General features: G+C 39.0%; 1 protein-coding gene across 1 annotated transcript in view; it reads right to left on the bottom strand.

Moving 5' to 3' along the window:
* Positions 1-3,760: 3,760 nt before the first annotated feature.
* si:dkey-122a22.2 (uncharacterized) overlaps positions 3,761-11,931 on the bottom strand; it is a 33,122-nt gene continuing 24,951 nt past the window's right edge. The window contains exons 8-11 of the mRNA XM_061673753.1: positions 6,855-6,990; positions 4,864-4,946; positions 4,668-4,764; positions 3,761-4,560 (exon numbers count right to left, since the gene is read on the bottom strand). Of these exons, the coding sequence (XP_061529737.1) occupies positions 4,393-4,560; positions 4,668-4,764; positions 4,864-4,946; positions 6,855-6,990 (484 nt within the window). The 3' untranslated portion in view covers positions 3,761-4,392. The remainder of the gene's footprint in view (positions 4,561-4,667; positions 4,765-4,863; positions 4,947-6,854; positions 6,991-11,931) is intronic.

Below are 11,931 nucleotides of genomic sequence, written 5' to 3'. Positions count from 1 at the left end.
AAATTCAAATGAAATTTATATCAGAGTTGTTTGTAATGTTATTGTATAGTCATTCTTGTGTAGCACTCATATTGTTTACATTGTAATGTAGGCTCAATGAAACAATAGACAATACAAAAATGAGATGCATTTTAGACACAAAAATAGCTACTGAGGCACTTGTGTATTCTTATTTGCTGTAGCAAATTCCGTATATGCCCCAAATGTAGATTGCAGCCTGCTACTGATGAATTGGTAGCCACTTGCTGGTGACCAACAGGCACAAACCTGCAGTTCACATTTTGGCATATACACATGGCTTTGCATTCCTATGTGGCTGTTTGTCTGTCATTTTTCTTCAAATCAGATGTGGATGTTTTCATAAGGATGGCAGCATTCTTGTATAGTACTCGTATTTCTGTTTAATGATACACTTTGGTCTCCCTTTTTGAAAATTTGCTCTCAATGCAATCCTTTGTAAATGAGGGAACATTACTGAAAGCAGTATTAAGAAATGGGGACTGTGCATATAATTATTTGTAACCCCACTGGGCGGGGGGGGGAGAAAAAATTAGGTTTATTGATGGGTGGGAGGTCAGTGGGAATACTGATTATCATTCCAGTGTCCTGATAATGGGAGAACATGTTTCTTAAAATGTTGTTGCTATGCATGTATATGGATGGAATTAAATTCCAAATCTGTTGGAAATTTTTATTTTGATGTGGTGTCATAATTAAACTTAAATCCTCAGGATAAACTACTGATGTCAGCTTTTTATTTTACACCAACGTATACCATTCAGTTCCTGTTTGCAGTACATTAATTTACAGTTTAAATTGTACACTAGAATTGTAATACAGAAATGCTACATAGTTATTCTTGATTCATGTCAAGTTAAATTATTGAATTCAATTATGCAATTCAGACATCTGTCTGTCAGACTCATTTCTAGGGAAATGACTGATGGAAAAACTAATGCAAACAATAAGTCAAATTCAGTGCACAGTGGATATAAAATGTCCACACACCCCTGTTCAAATCCCAGGCCTTTGTGATATACAAAAAAGATTACACCAAGATAAATCATTTCAAAACTTTTTCCACCATCAATGTGACCTATAACCTGTAAATATCAGTCGTTTTTTTTTTTTTTTTTAAAGCGTGAAGTAAATATAAACAACTCACATAATGTGGTTGCACAAGTGTGCACATCCCTCTTATGACTGAGGATGTTTCTGGGCTCCGGATTAACCAATCACATTCAAACATTCATGTTAAAGGGGAGACACCACACACTTGCCACCATTTAAAATGCCTCTGATTAACCCCAAATTAAGTTCAGCTGTTCGAGTAGTCTTTTTCTGACATTGTTTTTTCTTTTTAGTAGAAACCCGAAGGTTTTGTGCTCACACTGACTGGTATTTCTGTTCATAATTGCCTCCACCTTGACATAAACCCCAATTTCAGCTAAACAAAAATGACCTCGAAGCATGATGCTGCCACCACCATGCTTGACTGCAGGTATGGTGTTCTTTTGCCGATGAGCAAAGCTGCGTTTGCGTCAAAGATCCATCCATCCATCCATTTTCAACACCGCTTAATCCTGGTCAGGGTCGCGTGGCGCTGGAGCCTATCCCAGCTGACTTCGGGCGAAAGGCGGACTACACCCTGAACTGGTCACATATAGACATGGACACTCATATTCATACCGTCACTGAGTGGGAACTGAACCCACGCAGCCCGAACCAAAGTCAGGCGAGTGTACCACTACACCATCAATGACTGCGTCAAAGATATCGTTTGAAATTATGGACGCAAAATTCAACCTTGGTTTCATCAGACCATAATACATCTCCCACGTCTTTGGGAGATTTCAAGTGTTGTTGTTGTTGTTTCTTCAAAAGAAAAGGCTTTCATCTTGCCACCCTACTCCTTACCACAGACATCTGTAGAAGATGGGAGATTGGATTTCCATATTTTCTAAATTTTGTCAAAAGCATTACCATGCGACAGTCATAACCATAAGTGTGAATAAATTATGGCTTCAATGTTTGTCATTAAAATGTTTTTATTACATCAACATTGTAATGGCGGACGCAGTTGCGACATGAATCCAAGTACCAGCATAGGAGATTTCGACGTTCCATCATCAAAAATATCAGTCTATGGATTCATTGGCCTTTACCAATTCTGTTTTTAAAACTGGTAACAACAACAAAAAAGTCCTAAAGCGGATTAATCAGATCTCAAATGTCAAAATTAAAACTCAGCACTTTATTTTGCAAACAAATAACATTGCTGATCGATTGAATTGGATAGTTTACCTACAGACAATATTTTGGTTTCGATTTTGTGCAATGTACTTCTTGTAAGTCTTCTCTTGCAAGCTATTTACATTACATATTTGATATTTCCTATATCCACAATTGCTGCTGAAACAACGCAAACTTCCCCTTTGTGGGACTTATAAAGGTTATTTTACAAATACAGTATTTAATAACAAATATACTTTTAACAAGCCCACTTTCTGAAGTGACGTGTGCAGTGACGTAATATTTAATTTCTGGTTCAGATGCAGTGTCTGCAGCAGCTGGTCAACGTGGACGCGCTGCTAATGTCAGATGCCGGATTTTTTTCCCTCCAATATCCAGAGCAATCAGTATTACTGCCGTAACAAGTCAACATTCAGTGATTTTTTTTTTTTTTAAATACAGACAGACTGTTCCGTAACATTTGTCAGCTCCTCTGAACGCTGTGGAGGCTCTTGGCAAACCATGTCTTGTGCTGCTAAAATGTAAGCAAGCCTAATATAACAGCTAAACTTTATTTATTTTAAAAATTGATTACTAGGAGGCGGCACAGTGGACGAATGGTTAGCACGTCTGCCTCACATGTTCTGGGGACCGGGGTTCATATCCCGGCCTCGCCTGTGTGGACTTTGCATGTTCTCCCCGTGCCTGCGTGGGTTTTCTAACCCCAAAACATAACTCGTAGGTTGATTGAAGACTATAAATTGCCCGTGAGTGTGAATGGTTGTTTGTTATTATATGTGCACTGTGATTGGCTGGCGACCAGTTCAGGGTGTACTTCGCCTCTCGCCCGAAGACAGCTGGGATAGGCTCCAGGACGCCCGCGACCCTCGTGAGGAGAAGAGGCTCGGAAAATGGATGGATTACTAGGAAAATTATTTGCATCAGAATCCTTTAGTTAAAACAATGTACAATCACTGTAATAATATGAAATGTATTTTGTTTTGTAATATAAGAATAGATCAATTATTTTGTTACTATAGTCAGCCAGAGCTGCGAGAAATGCAAAGTTATCAATATCCTTTCACCCTCGTTCCTGTCATACTGTGTTGCTTGTTTTTGTTTACAAATGAAGGACAAAAGTCCGTTTTTTGTTCTATTTCCTAAAACACCATTCAAGCAACAACTTGTTCCTCGTGTTTTTGAGATTGTAGGGTGAAAGCTGCAGCCGGCTACTAGTGTGGACTGAAAGGGTGGCAACAATGGGGAAATGAAATTCCACTATTTTGAGGGGAATAGCCCGTCAGCAACATACACATAAAAAAAGAACTATGAACTAGTTAGTTTTTAAACTGTTGTTAAACCTTAGCTCAAAATTCTGAATTCAGAACTGTGAACTGAACTTTGAACTCGTTCGCGTCGAAAATCAACTCTCCCAGCACTGATCCCGCATTATTTCACATAGCAAGAGAGCGCAGGTTTAAAAAAAGAAAAGAAAAAAGACAAAATCGCAATGCCCCCCGCCCGCCCCCCTCCCCACACTATCGTGCAGCCCTATATCAGAGTCACTTTAGATGGTGGCTGGTGTGTGCTGGCTCCTATTTAACATGGATTTGAATGTGACTGGTTAATTATGAACAGAGCCATGTCCCCAGTTAGAGGAGTGTGTTTTTGGTCTCATTTCTTATATAACCAGGCATTTGAAAACAGGTGTGTAGACGTTTTATATACATATACGTACACTACCCTATGGTTATTACATATTTGAATATTAAGACAACTGCATGATATGAAAGTATCAGGTTTAGCAGTGAAGTGTGTGGCCTTTCCAATGATTAAAAAAATGCTCATCTTTGGTCGTGGCCAACCAGGTAGAGTCTGAAATAACAACCTATATGATAAGATTTTCTCAGTCCAAGACAGCAAATATTTTATCAAGCTGAATCCCCTCCAGCTATCCTCAATTGACGCTTGCAACAGAGCAAAACAGTTGAAGAAAATGTGAAATTGCCTACATTATGAACCTCGCTGGTCTTACAGATAATCTCTACATTACGCTGGAGGGAAAAGAAAAACATATCTTGAATGTTTTACAGGGTAATTATATGAAATTTTTATCTATGCTTCTGCCTAAGTATATTTCATATTTATCTTGGCCACGGGTCACTGGCTGTGCTGTTTGGCTTGTCGCTGGTTGACTAGCTTCCTGAGGTACTGGCTGATGGCAGATGGCTTCTTGTAGATCATTCGACGGTCTACTCCTTTTATGTGAATGTGATCGACTGATGGGTAGGACTCCTCCAGAAACTTCTTTTGAAGCTTGGATACCATCTGGTACAGGAAAACGATGATTTATTACAGGTTTTACATTATTGTCCCAACATTAATCTCAGTATACAATATAATGCAACACGGAATTACCCAGGAAACAGACTCACTTGATTTAGGTGATGTGGGATTTGCTGGTCAAAGGAATCCCCAGTGATCACGCTTACTGAGGTCCTGCTGGAGAGAGGCTTATATCGCGTGATGTCCCTTTAAAAACAAATACACATTTTTGCTTATATATATAAAAAGAGAGAGAGAGAGATTTTTTACCACACTTTGATAAAGTATCTTTTTCTCAAAGTTTACCTTACTTGAGCTGCACTTTCATTCAGAAAGTAATGTTCATCCACAGCACTACTCTGATGGGCAGGGTTACTTAAAAGGTATTTCTAGGGACGATAGGGGAAAAATATCATCAGAAACATACAGTAAATGAAAATGGCACAACGTGTGTGAGTTCTAAATGACAAGGCCTATCCCACGGCCAAAAAAAGTAATGCAATCAGATCCGGTGTTAATAACGTAGCAGCAAACAATTGTGCTCCAGTTCAGTTCAACAGTGGTATAGAACAACATGCCCTTGAGATATGAACTGCATGCTCTACTGAGTTTGGCGAGCTTGTGTGCACATTATAACCTTCACTGGCTTGTCTACAAAACCTTTTCTTCGTCCTTGGAAAATTCAAGCACAACGATGTCCTTATCGCCTTGGCAACAACTGTAATACATGAAAAGCTGAAATGCTCCCACATCGCAACTGCCATCAAATTGTGGGTGGGAGGTTGGCAGCAGGGAACAAGGAGACGCAATGAACTGCTCACATTCACCCACGAGCAGACGTCATTGCATCGGGAAGACGATGGACTAAAATGGTCATTTGGCATGGATGTTAGAATTTTACAAAATTGTGTCATGAATTAAATGAAATTATTACATTAATTAAAAAGAAATGAATTTAATAAATTCAAAATTACAACTGCACATATCTAATAGGTTCTAATGGAAAAGAAGTATCGAAACTGGGGCTGCAACCAACGATTATTTTAATAATTGATAAATCTTTCGATATTTGTTCGATGAATCGGATTTAAAAACAACTTTTTAATTTCAATCCCTTTATTCATAAACAGGCATTATTTTAAATTGATAGTGTAGAAAATGCACAAACAAAAATTTATTAGGATGCAGTTACTGCTTTTGTCACAAATGTCAGAAAAAAGGCAAACATATTGACTGTTGTTTTCCAACGTAAAAGCAGACGTTTGCAAATTTGATTCAACAACGATAATCACTCTTCTTTCATAGCGTACTTATTGTTGAGAGGATGAGATTCTGAGGATTCGGACAATTCTAAGCTGAACAGGGTCTCTAAACGATTAATCGATCAAAATTGTTTAATTTGATAAGCAATGATTTGTTGATTAATCGATTAATTGTTGCACCGCTAATCAATACCCTTGCTAGAATGATGATGAAAGTTTAACACAGTAACAGAGGTGCATGTTTCCAAAAACATTTAGTATTTTTGTTGTTTTGTGCCATTATTGTGTTGCTTACATCACATTGTGAAAGTGTAATTAACGTTGTGGCCAGTGAATGTGTATCCCTGCTTTTCACAACATACAGTAAATGCTAATATAGTGTCTCATTACAAACTCTGTTACTGTTCAACACCAAAAAGCATTGCATTTAGGACCTCATTAATGCAGAAATGTCACTACTTTTGTTTTTGAAACACAGCACATCCGCAAATAGGATAAACTATGGATAAATAAATACGGATAAACCCTAATCTGTCATATACCCTCCAAAGACACTGTGTTTAATATTAACTGCCACTGCCTTCCAAACCGTACAACATGTCAACGGCTGACTTTAAAACATAAGAGTATATCGTGGCAGGAACATGTTCATTTTTCATGTTTTTAAAAATGACATCTGGTATTGTCAACGTTCCAAATTCGTTTTTTGAGAGCATGAAAACAAAGGGCCTCGTATCATCCGGTGCAGAGGCGAATCAATGATCATTCTTGCAATAGCACCACCTTGTGCCAGACTGAATACATTTCAAACATAAACGTGCCTGTCCTCAATCAAATAAAAAGACCTCGAAAACAACTTAAGCAGAGGCGACAAAGACATGGTACTGTGTCATATTCATTTCTACATATGTGGCATTCAGTTTCATATTCATGCCCAAAATACCTGAGTTTGAATAATCAATATCATGTCCTGTGGGGAATGCTCTTATGTGGCTTGTGTTGTAGTGTGTCTTCAAGAGTGCGCATTAGCCTGACCTGCCTCTGGATGATCTCCTCAGAGACATTTTCTTTGATAGTTGGTTCAATGGCTCCCAGGATAATCAGCAAGCGGCTCAGCCCGGAAGCTGCTGAAAACTGCTTGGCTTGAAGGGACGGCAGCAGCTTACCATACCTGACAAAAAAAAAAAAAAAAAATCTTAAAATGTTTGCATGAAGCTAAAAAAACAAAAAACCTCAACATTTCTGTACTTGGACAACACGTTTTATAAAACACTGTTTTGCATCAGTGCTTAAGCAAAAAAAGCAACTAAATATCCATAACCATATCTTTGTTTTTCTTATCTGCTGGACATGGGGAATATGGATGAAACAGTTCACTGGAAAACAGAGATGAGGGAATTTTAATGAGTGTAATAAATTACAATGTGTGCGCGCAGCCCCTTGACACAGCCTTGCCAACTTAGCGACTTGAGTATTCAGACCCCTCAAACAAAAAAAGCAACGAACGACAAACCTAGCGACCTTCTCTTGTGTTCGGTCAGTGCGGGAGATGTTCACTCGGTCAGACTGCAAGTGGATTGCGCCTGTGCAAAGCCGCCACTTGTTAGTTTAGCATTGCACTTAAGCAATAAATAAGATGGATCCACTGGGGAAACCCACAAGTAGAGCCTCTTTCCACTCATTTTCACTCCATGCAGCGGAGGGATAACACGGAATTATCCCTTAATTCAGGTATCCCTGACTTCAGAGACCTGAGAGCTCGGTCTGGAACCTCAAGCAAGATCAAGTGCTTGAGTTGACAAAAAGTTTCAAGGGTCGCGGGCGTGCTGGGGCCTATCCCAGCTATCATCGGGCAGGAGGCGGGGTACACCCTGAACTGGTCGCCAGCCAATCGCAGGGCACCCAGAAACAAACAACCATTTGCACTCCCATTCCTACCTACAGGCAATTTAGAGTCTTCAATTAACCTACCATGCATGTTTTTGGGATGTGGGAGAAAACGCACGCAGGCACAGGGAGAACTTGCAAGCTCCACACAGGCGGGGCCGGGGATTGAGCGAGAACTGAGAGGCAGACGCTCTAACCGGCCGCCCACCGTGCCGTCATATGTATAACCATCAACCATAAAAATAAGGAATTCAAATAAAATAACTTGTCATTTTATTCCAATTATAGATTATTTAATGACAAAGCTTCTCATCAATTATATTGTTTTAAATAATCACACAAATAATAACTTCAAGTACCTTTTTTTGCATGGATGACAATTCACTTTGGTTTTTTTGGTTTACCATTTCTAATGTCAAAAACTACATAGAGTTGCCGTTTATATTTGTTGTGTTCAAAATAATATTGCTTTTTCTTTTACTAATTTGGGATTATACCAGTAATCGTAATAATTCTGGTCGTGACAATCATGATGTGAAATTTTGACACCATTCATCACTACTGGAGAATGAAATCCATTAAATTGAATGTTCATTATAATCTAAGTTTGCACGGGATGATAAAGCTCTGTGTGTGTTGCGCCCAGTTCTCGTCAAAACTGAATCAAGGGTGTGATCAATTTCTTCTTCAGAATTGCTTCAAGACTTGATTACAATAAGACCCGCATATTCAACAGAATTCCCAATGATCAAGTTATCAATTAATTAATTATTTAGCCCATCCCTACTTCCCTAATCGGACAGTTTGTGTGTGTGTGTATTTTATTACTATCAGTCAATTAAAATCAATTATCAGGTAAAAGAAGATTGCGTAAGTGAAGGTGGTTTAGTGTGTTTAGATCCTTGAAGTCTCACTCCAAATAAGAATTGTAAAGTACTGTACTGTACTTACTTAAGGAGAGACAAAATGAAAAAAAACATTTCAAGATTGACCAATAATGCAACAGTCTGCATCGTCAGTTTCCCATTAGAGTTCAAAGTCATTGGGCATTGGAAACGTTACATTTATGATCTAGGTATGATTGATTGGGCCAAAGCAATATTACAGAGGAGAACGGAGTTTCTCTTATGACGGGAAGGCAATCGTTGTATGAGAGTTTTTCAGTCTGAAATGCAAAACTTTCTCTGTTTTAAAAAACAAACAAAAAAAACATTTGACTGGGGAATGAAAAATCCTCTTTTTCTGGGTGATGAAAGAAGAAGAGCACTGCAATTTTGTAACTCAGGAGACCTAATCGGTCTTAGCTCACTGGTGCTCTGAATTGGCCGGTCTCAGCCGGTGGAGCGCAGTCAATAGTGCCATGCGCTCTCTGTCGCCAACGCCGTGCCAAGCAGCACAGTCTGCCCCTAAATGCTGCCAACACACCGTGGATCATCCACCAAGCACCAGGGGACAGTCGCCCTTGTCTTCTTCCTGAACTGGGCCAGACTTTCCGTACTTTAGATCCAAGTTTTTAACAATACTAGGCCTGATTTATGAAGGAAGTAATTGTACCTACTAAATATCATCTTGCAGCTTGTACGTGAGTAGTTTTTAGTAGTTAAAAATTCAACAACAGATTAAAGGGCTATAAGGCTTTCCCCGACATCTGTTTAAATAACCTTTCATTTAAAATAAATATCATTTTAAGGCTGATATAGACTAGCACAGAGCCTCTCAGAAAGAAAGTTGTGCTTTTAAACTTCAAAATCAGGCCTTAATCCATGAAGTTTACCTTTTCTCCCCATGCTTTCATGGGGTCCGCCTACACAAAAACAGAGAATCCCCATCGTTTCTCCTTTTTCATTATTGTCTCAGCGTTGTCTCCACACGGAGACTGCGTTTTGTGAGCCCGAAACCAGTATTTTTCTTTCAAAACTGATCCCAGGGTGAATACATCTGTAGCATCTGTCGTGCAACAAGAAGGCGAAGCAGACTGCTACTGGCTTTCACACGTCGTGACAGACTATCTTTCGCCGTTAGACAGACATGCAAAGCAATGACTCCTAAACTCCTTAATAAAAACAAGACGACTTGTTTTACTATCTAAACAAGTCAATGCACTCCCGTCTAATTGACTTTTGAAAAAAATACAACATTTCAGAATGAAAAACTCAAACAATCTAAGAAACGATAACAACAAAAGAAGAACTATTTAATTTGTCCGCTGACAATTCAGGACGGATCCACACACTAACTCGGCAGCTTAGTGATGAAGTCTTGACTACGCATGGGAAAATACAATCCATGTTGACTCTGTGGGGGCTCACACGGGCTTCACAGTTCGCGCACGTCTTTTTTCGACTCGGTAACGAGATGCGTACTTGCCATCGGCCCACCAGAACATCGGCTGGGGTGAGCAGTAGCTCACTTGAATTAGACAAGTCCAGCCCCTCAAACAGGCTAATTTCAGTAAGATAATAATAGAGGGTGGAAATTTGAACCTTAGTTTTTATTCTTGGGGTAGCTTGATGAAAGGTGTTATTAAGACATATTGGAACTGGTTTAAATTTTGAACAAAACAACAACAACAATAAAACTGCATAACACAGCTCTTTTAAATGAGCTGGGATCGGTTTGCGTCTTTCTCCTGGCTGTTCAGGACTGTGCTGTGTTGAGTTTTATGTCACTATTAGAGGTTTCCGCGACATAATAATCAACAACATCAAATTAATAAACAACTATTTTGATAATCCATTGTTCGTTTAGAGCCATTGTTTAACTTCAAATTGTCCAAATCCTCTGATTTCAGCCTCTCAACAGTAAATATTCTCTGATTTCTCTAGTTCTACATGAAAGCAGACATTTGCAACCATTTGGTTTTACTTTGGAAAACAATAACCAACATTTTGGTAACAGAATCAGAATCATCCCTCCATCCATTTTCTGTACTGCTTATCCTCACAAGGGTTGCGGGCATGCTGGAGCCTATCCCAGCTATCTTCTGTGCAAGAGGCGGGGTACACCCTAAACTGGTTGGCAGCCAATCGCAGGACACATATAGACACACATCCATTCATAAACACATTCACACCTACGGGCAATTTAGAGTCTTCAATTAATCTAACATGCATGTTTTGGGGATGTGGGAGCAAACCGGAGTACCCGGAGAAAACTGATGGCAGGCACGGGGAGAACGTGCAAACTCCACACTGGGGAGGCCGGATTTGAACCTGGGTCCACAGAACTGTGAGGCAGATGTGCTGAATCGGAATCCATTTATGGAAGAAAATAGTAGTCAGTTTAACCTATTACGAAAATAACTGTGTATTTGCAGCTGTAGTATGAATAACCTGTAAGTGACATGTGGCAGGAGTTGAACCTGAAACAGCCTCAGACATGTACATCAAACTAGTAAGCAGCCCTTCGCATTAATCAGTACCCAAGAAGCAGCTCTCAGTTTCAAAAAGGTTGGGAATTCATCACTCCCTCTCATGGGATAGTGCTTCGTTGTGGTTTATTTAGTTTTGTTTAATCATTAAACAATACCAAATAAAAACAATAATGGGTTGATAAATAGCAATCGAAAGAATAATAGATTCTGAAAGTATTAGTGAGAGCCCAAGTGACGATACTCACCTGCCAAGCCCAAGAAATAATCATCCAATTTGTGCTTCATTTTTACAGGAGAATTAAAGATGGTAAACTTAAAAAAAATATATATATATTTTTTTTTAAAGTATAATGCATGAAGTCTCCTTTCCTTCAGCACTTCGGTCGCATGTCCTGAACATACAGCATTTGTTGCTGTTCTTTTGTTTTAATTTGTATTTTTTTTTTTATACAATGGTAAACCTCTTTTTACACTTCTATAATAGTTCAAAACGGTAAAATGGTACTCACAACGATGCCTATAAAAACGATAAGGGCTTTTTGATAGTAAGAGTTTTAACGTGGAAAAGACTCCGTCAATAATTTTAAAATACAATAATATCGGCGGTCGGAACGGACGTTTAAATTAATAATGACTTAGTTACATTAACTGTAGTCACAACAGAGGAACACACCACAGTGAACAACATTCTACAGGTGCACAGATTTTAAAATTCATCCGTTTCATGTCCTTATCAGAGCGACACGCACACACACGCACGACCCGTGTAAAATAATATCATACTTGTTGCTTCCAGCATGCAGATGGATCAAATAAGACTGATACAGCACTGATGTTCAGTTGCTGCAAATA

This window comes from Phycodurus eques, chromosome 4 (genome assembly GCF_024500275.1).
Source record: "Phycodurus eques isolate BA_2022a chromosome 4, UOR_Pequ_1.1, whole genome shotgun sequence".
Taxonomy (NCBI): Eukaryota; Metazoa; Chordata; class Actinopteri; order Syngnathiformes; family Syngnathidae; genus Phycodurus; species Phycodurus eques.
The sequence above is the reverse complement of the archived record's forward strand: the minus strand, read 5'-3'. Positions and strand labels throughout refer to the sequence as shown.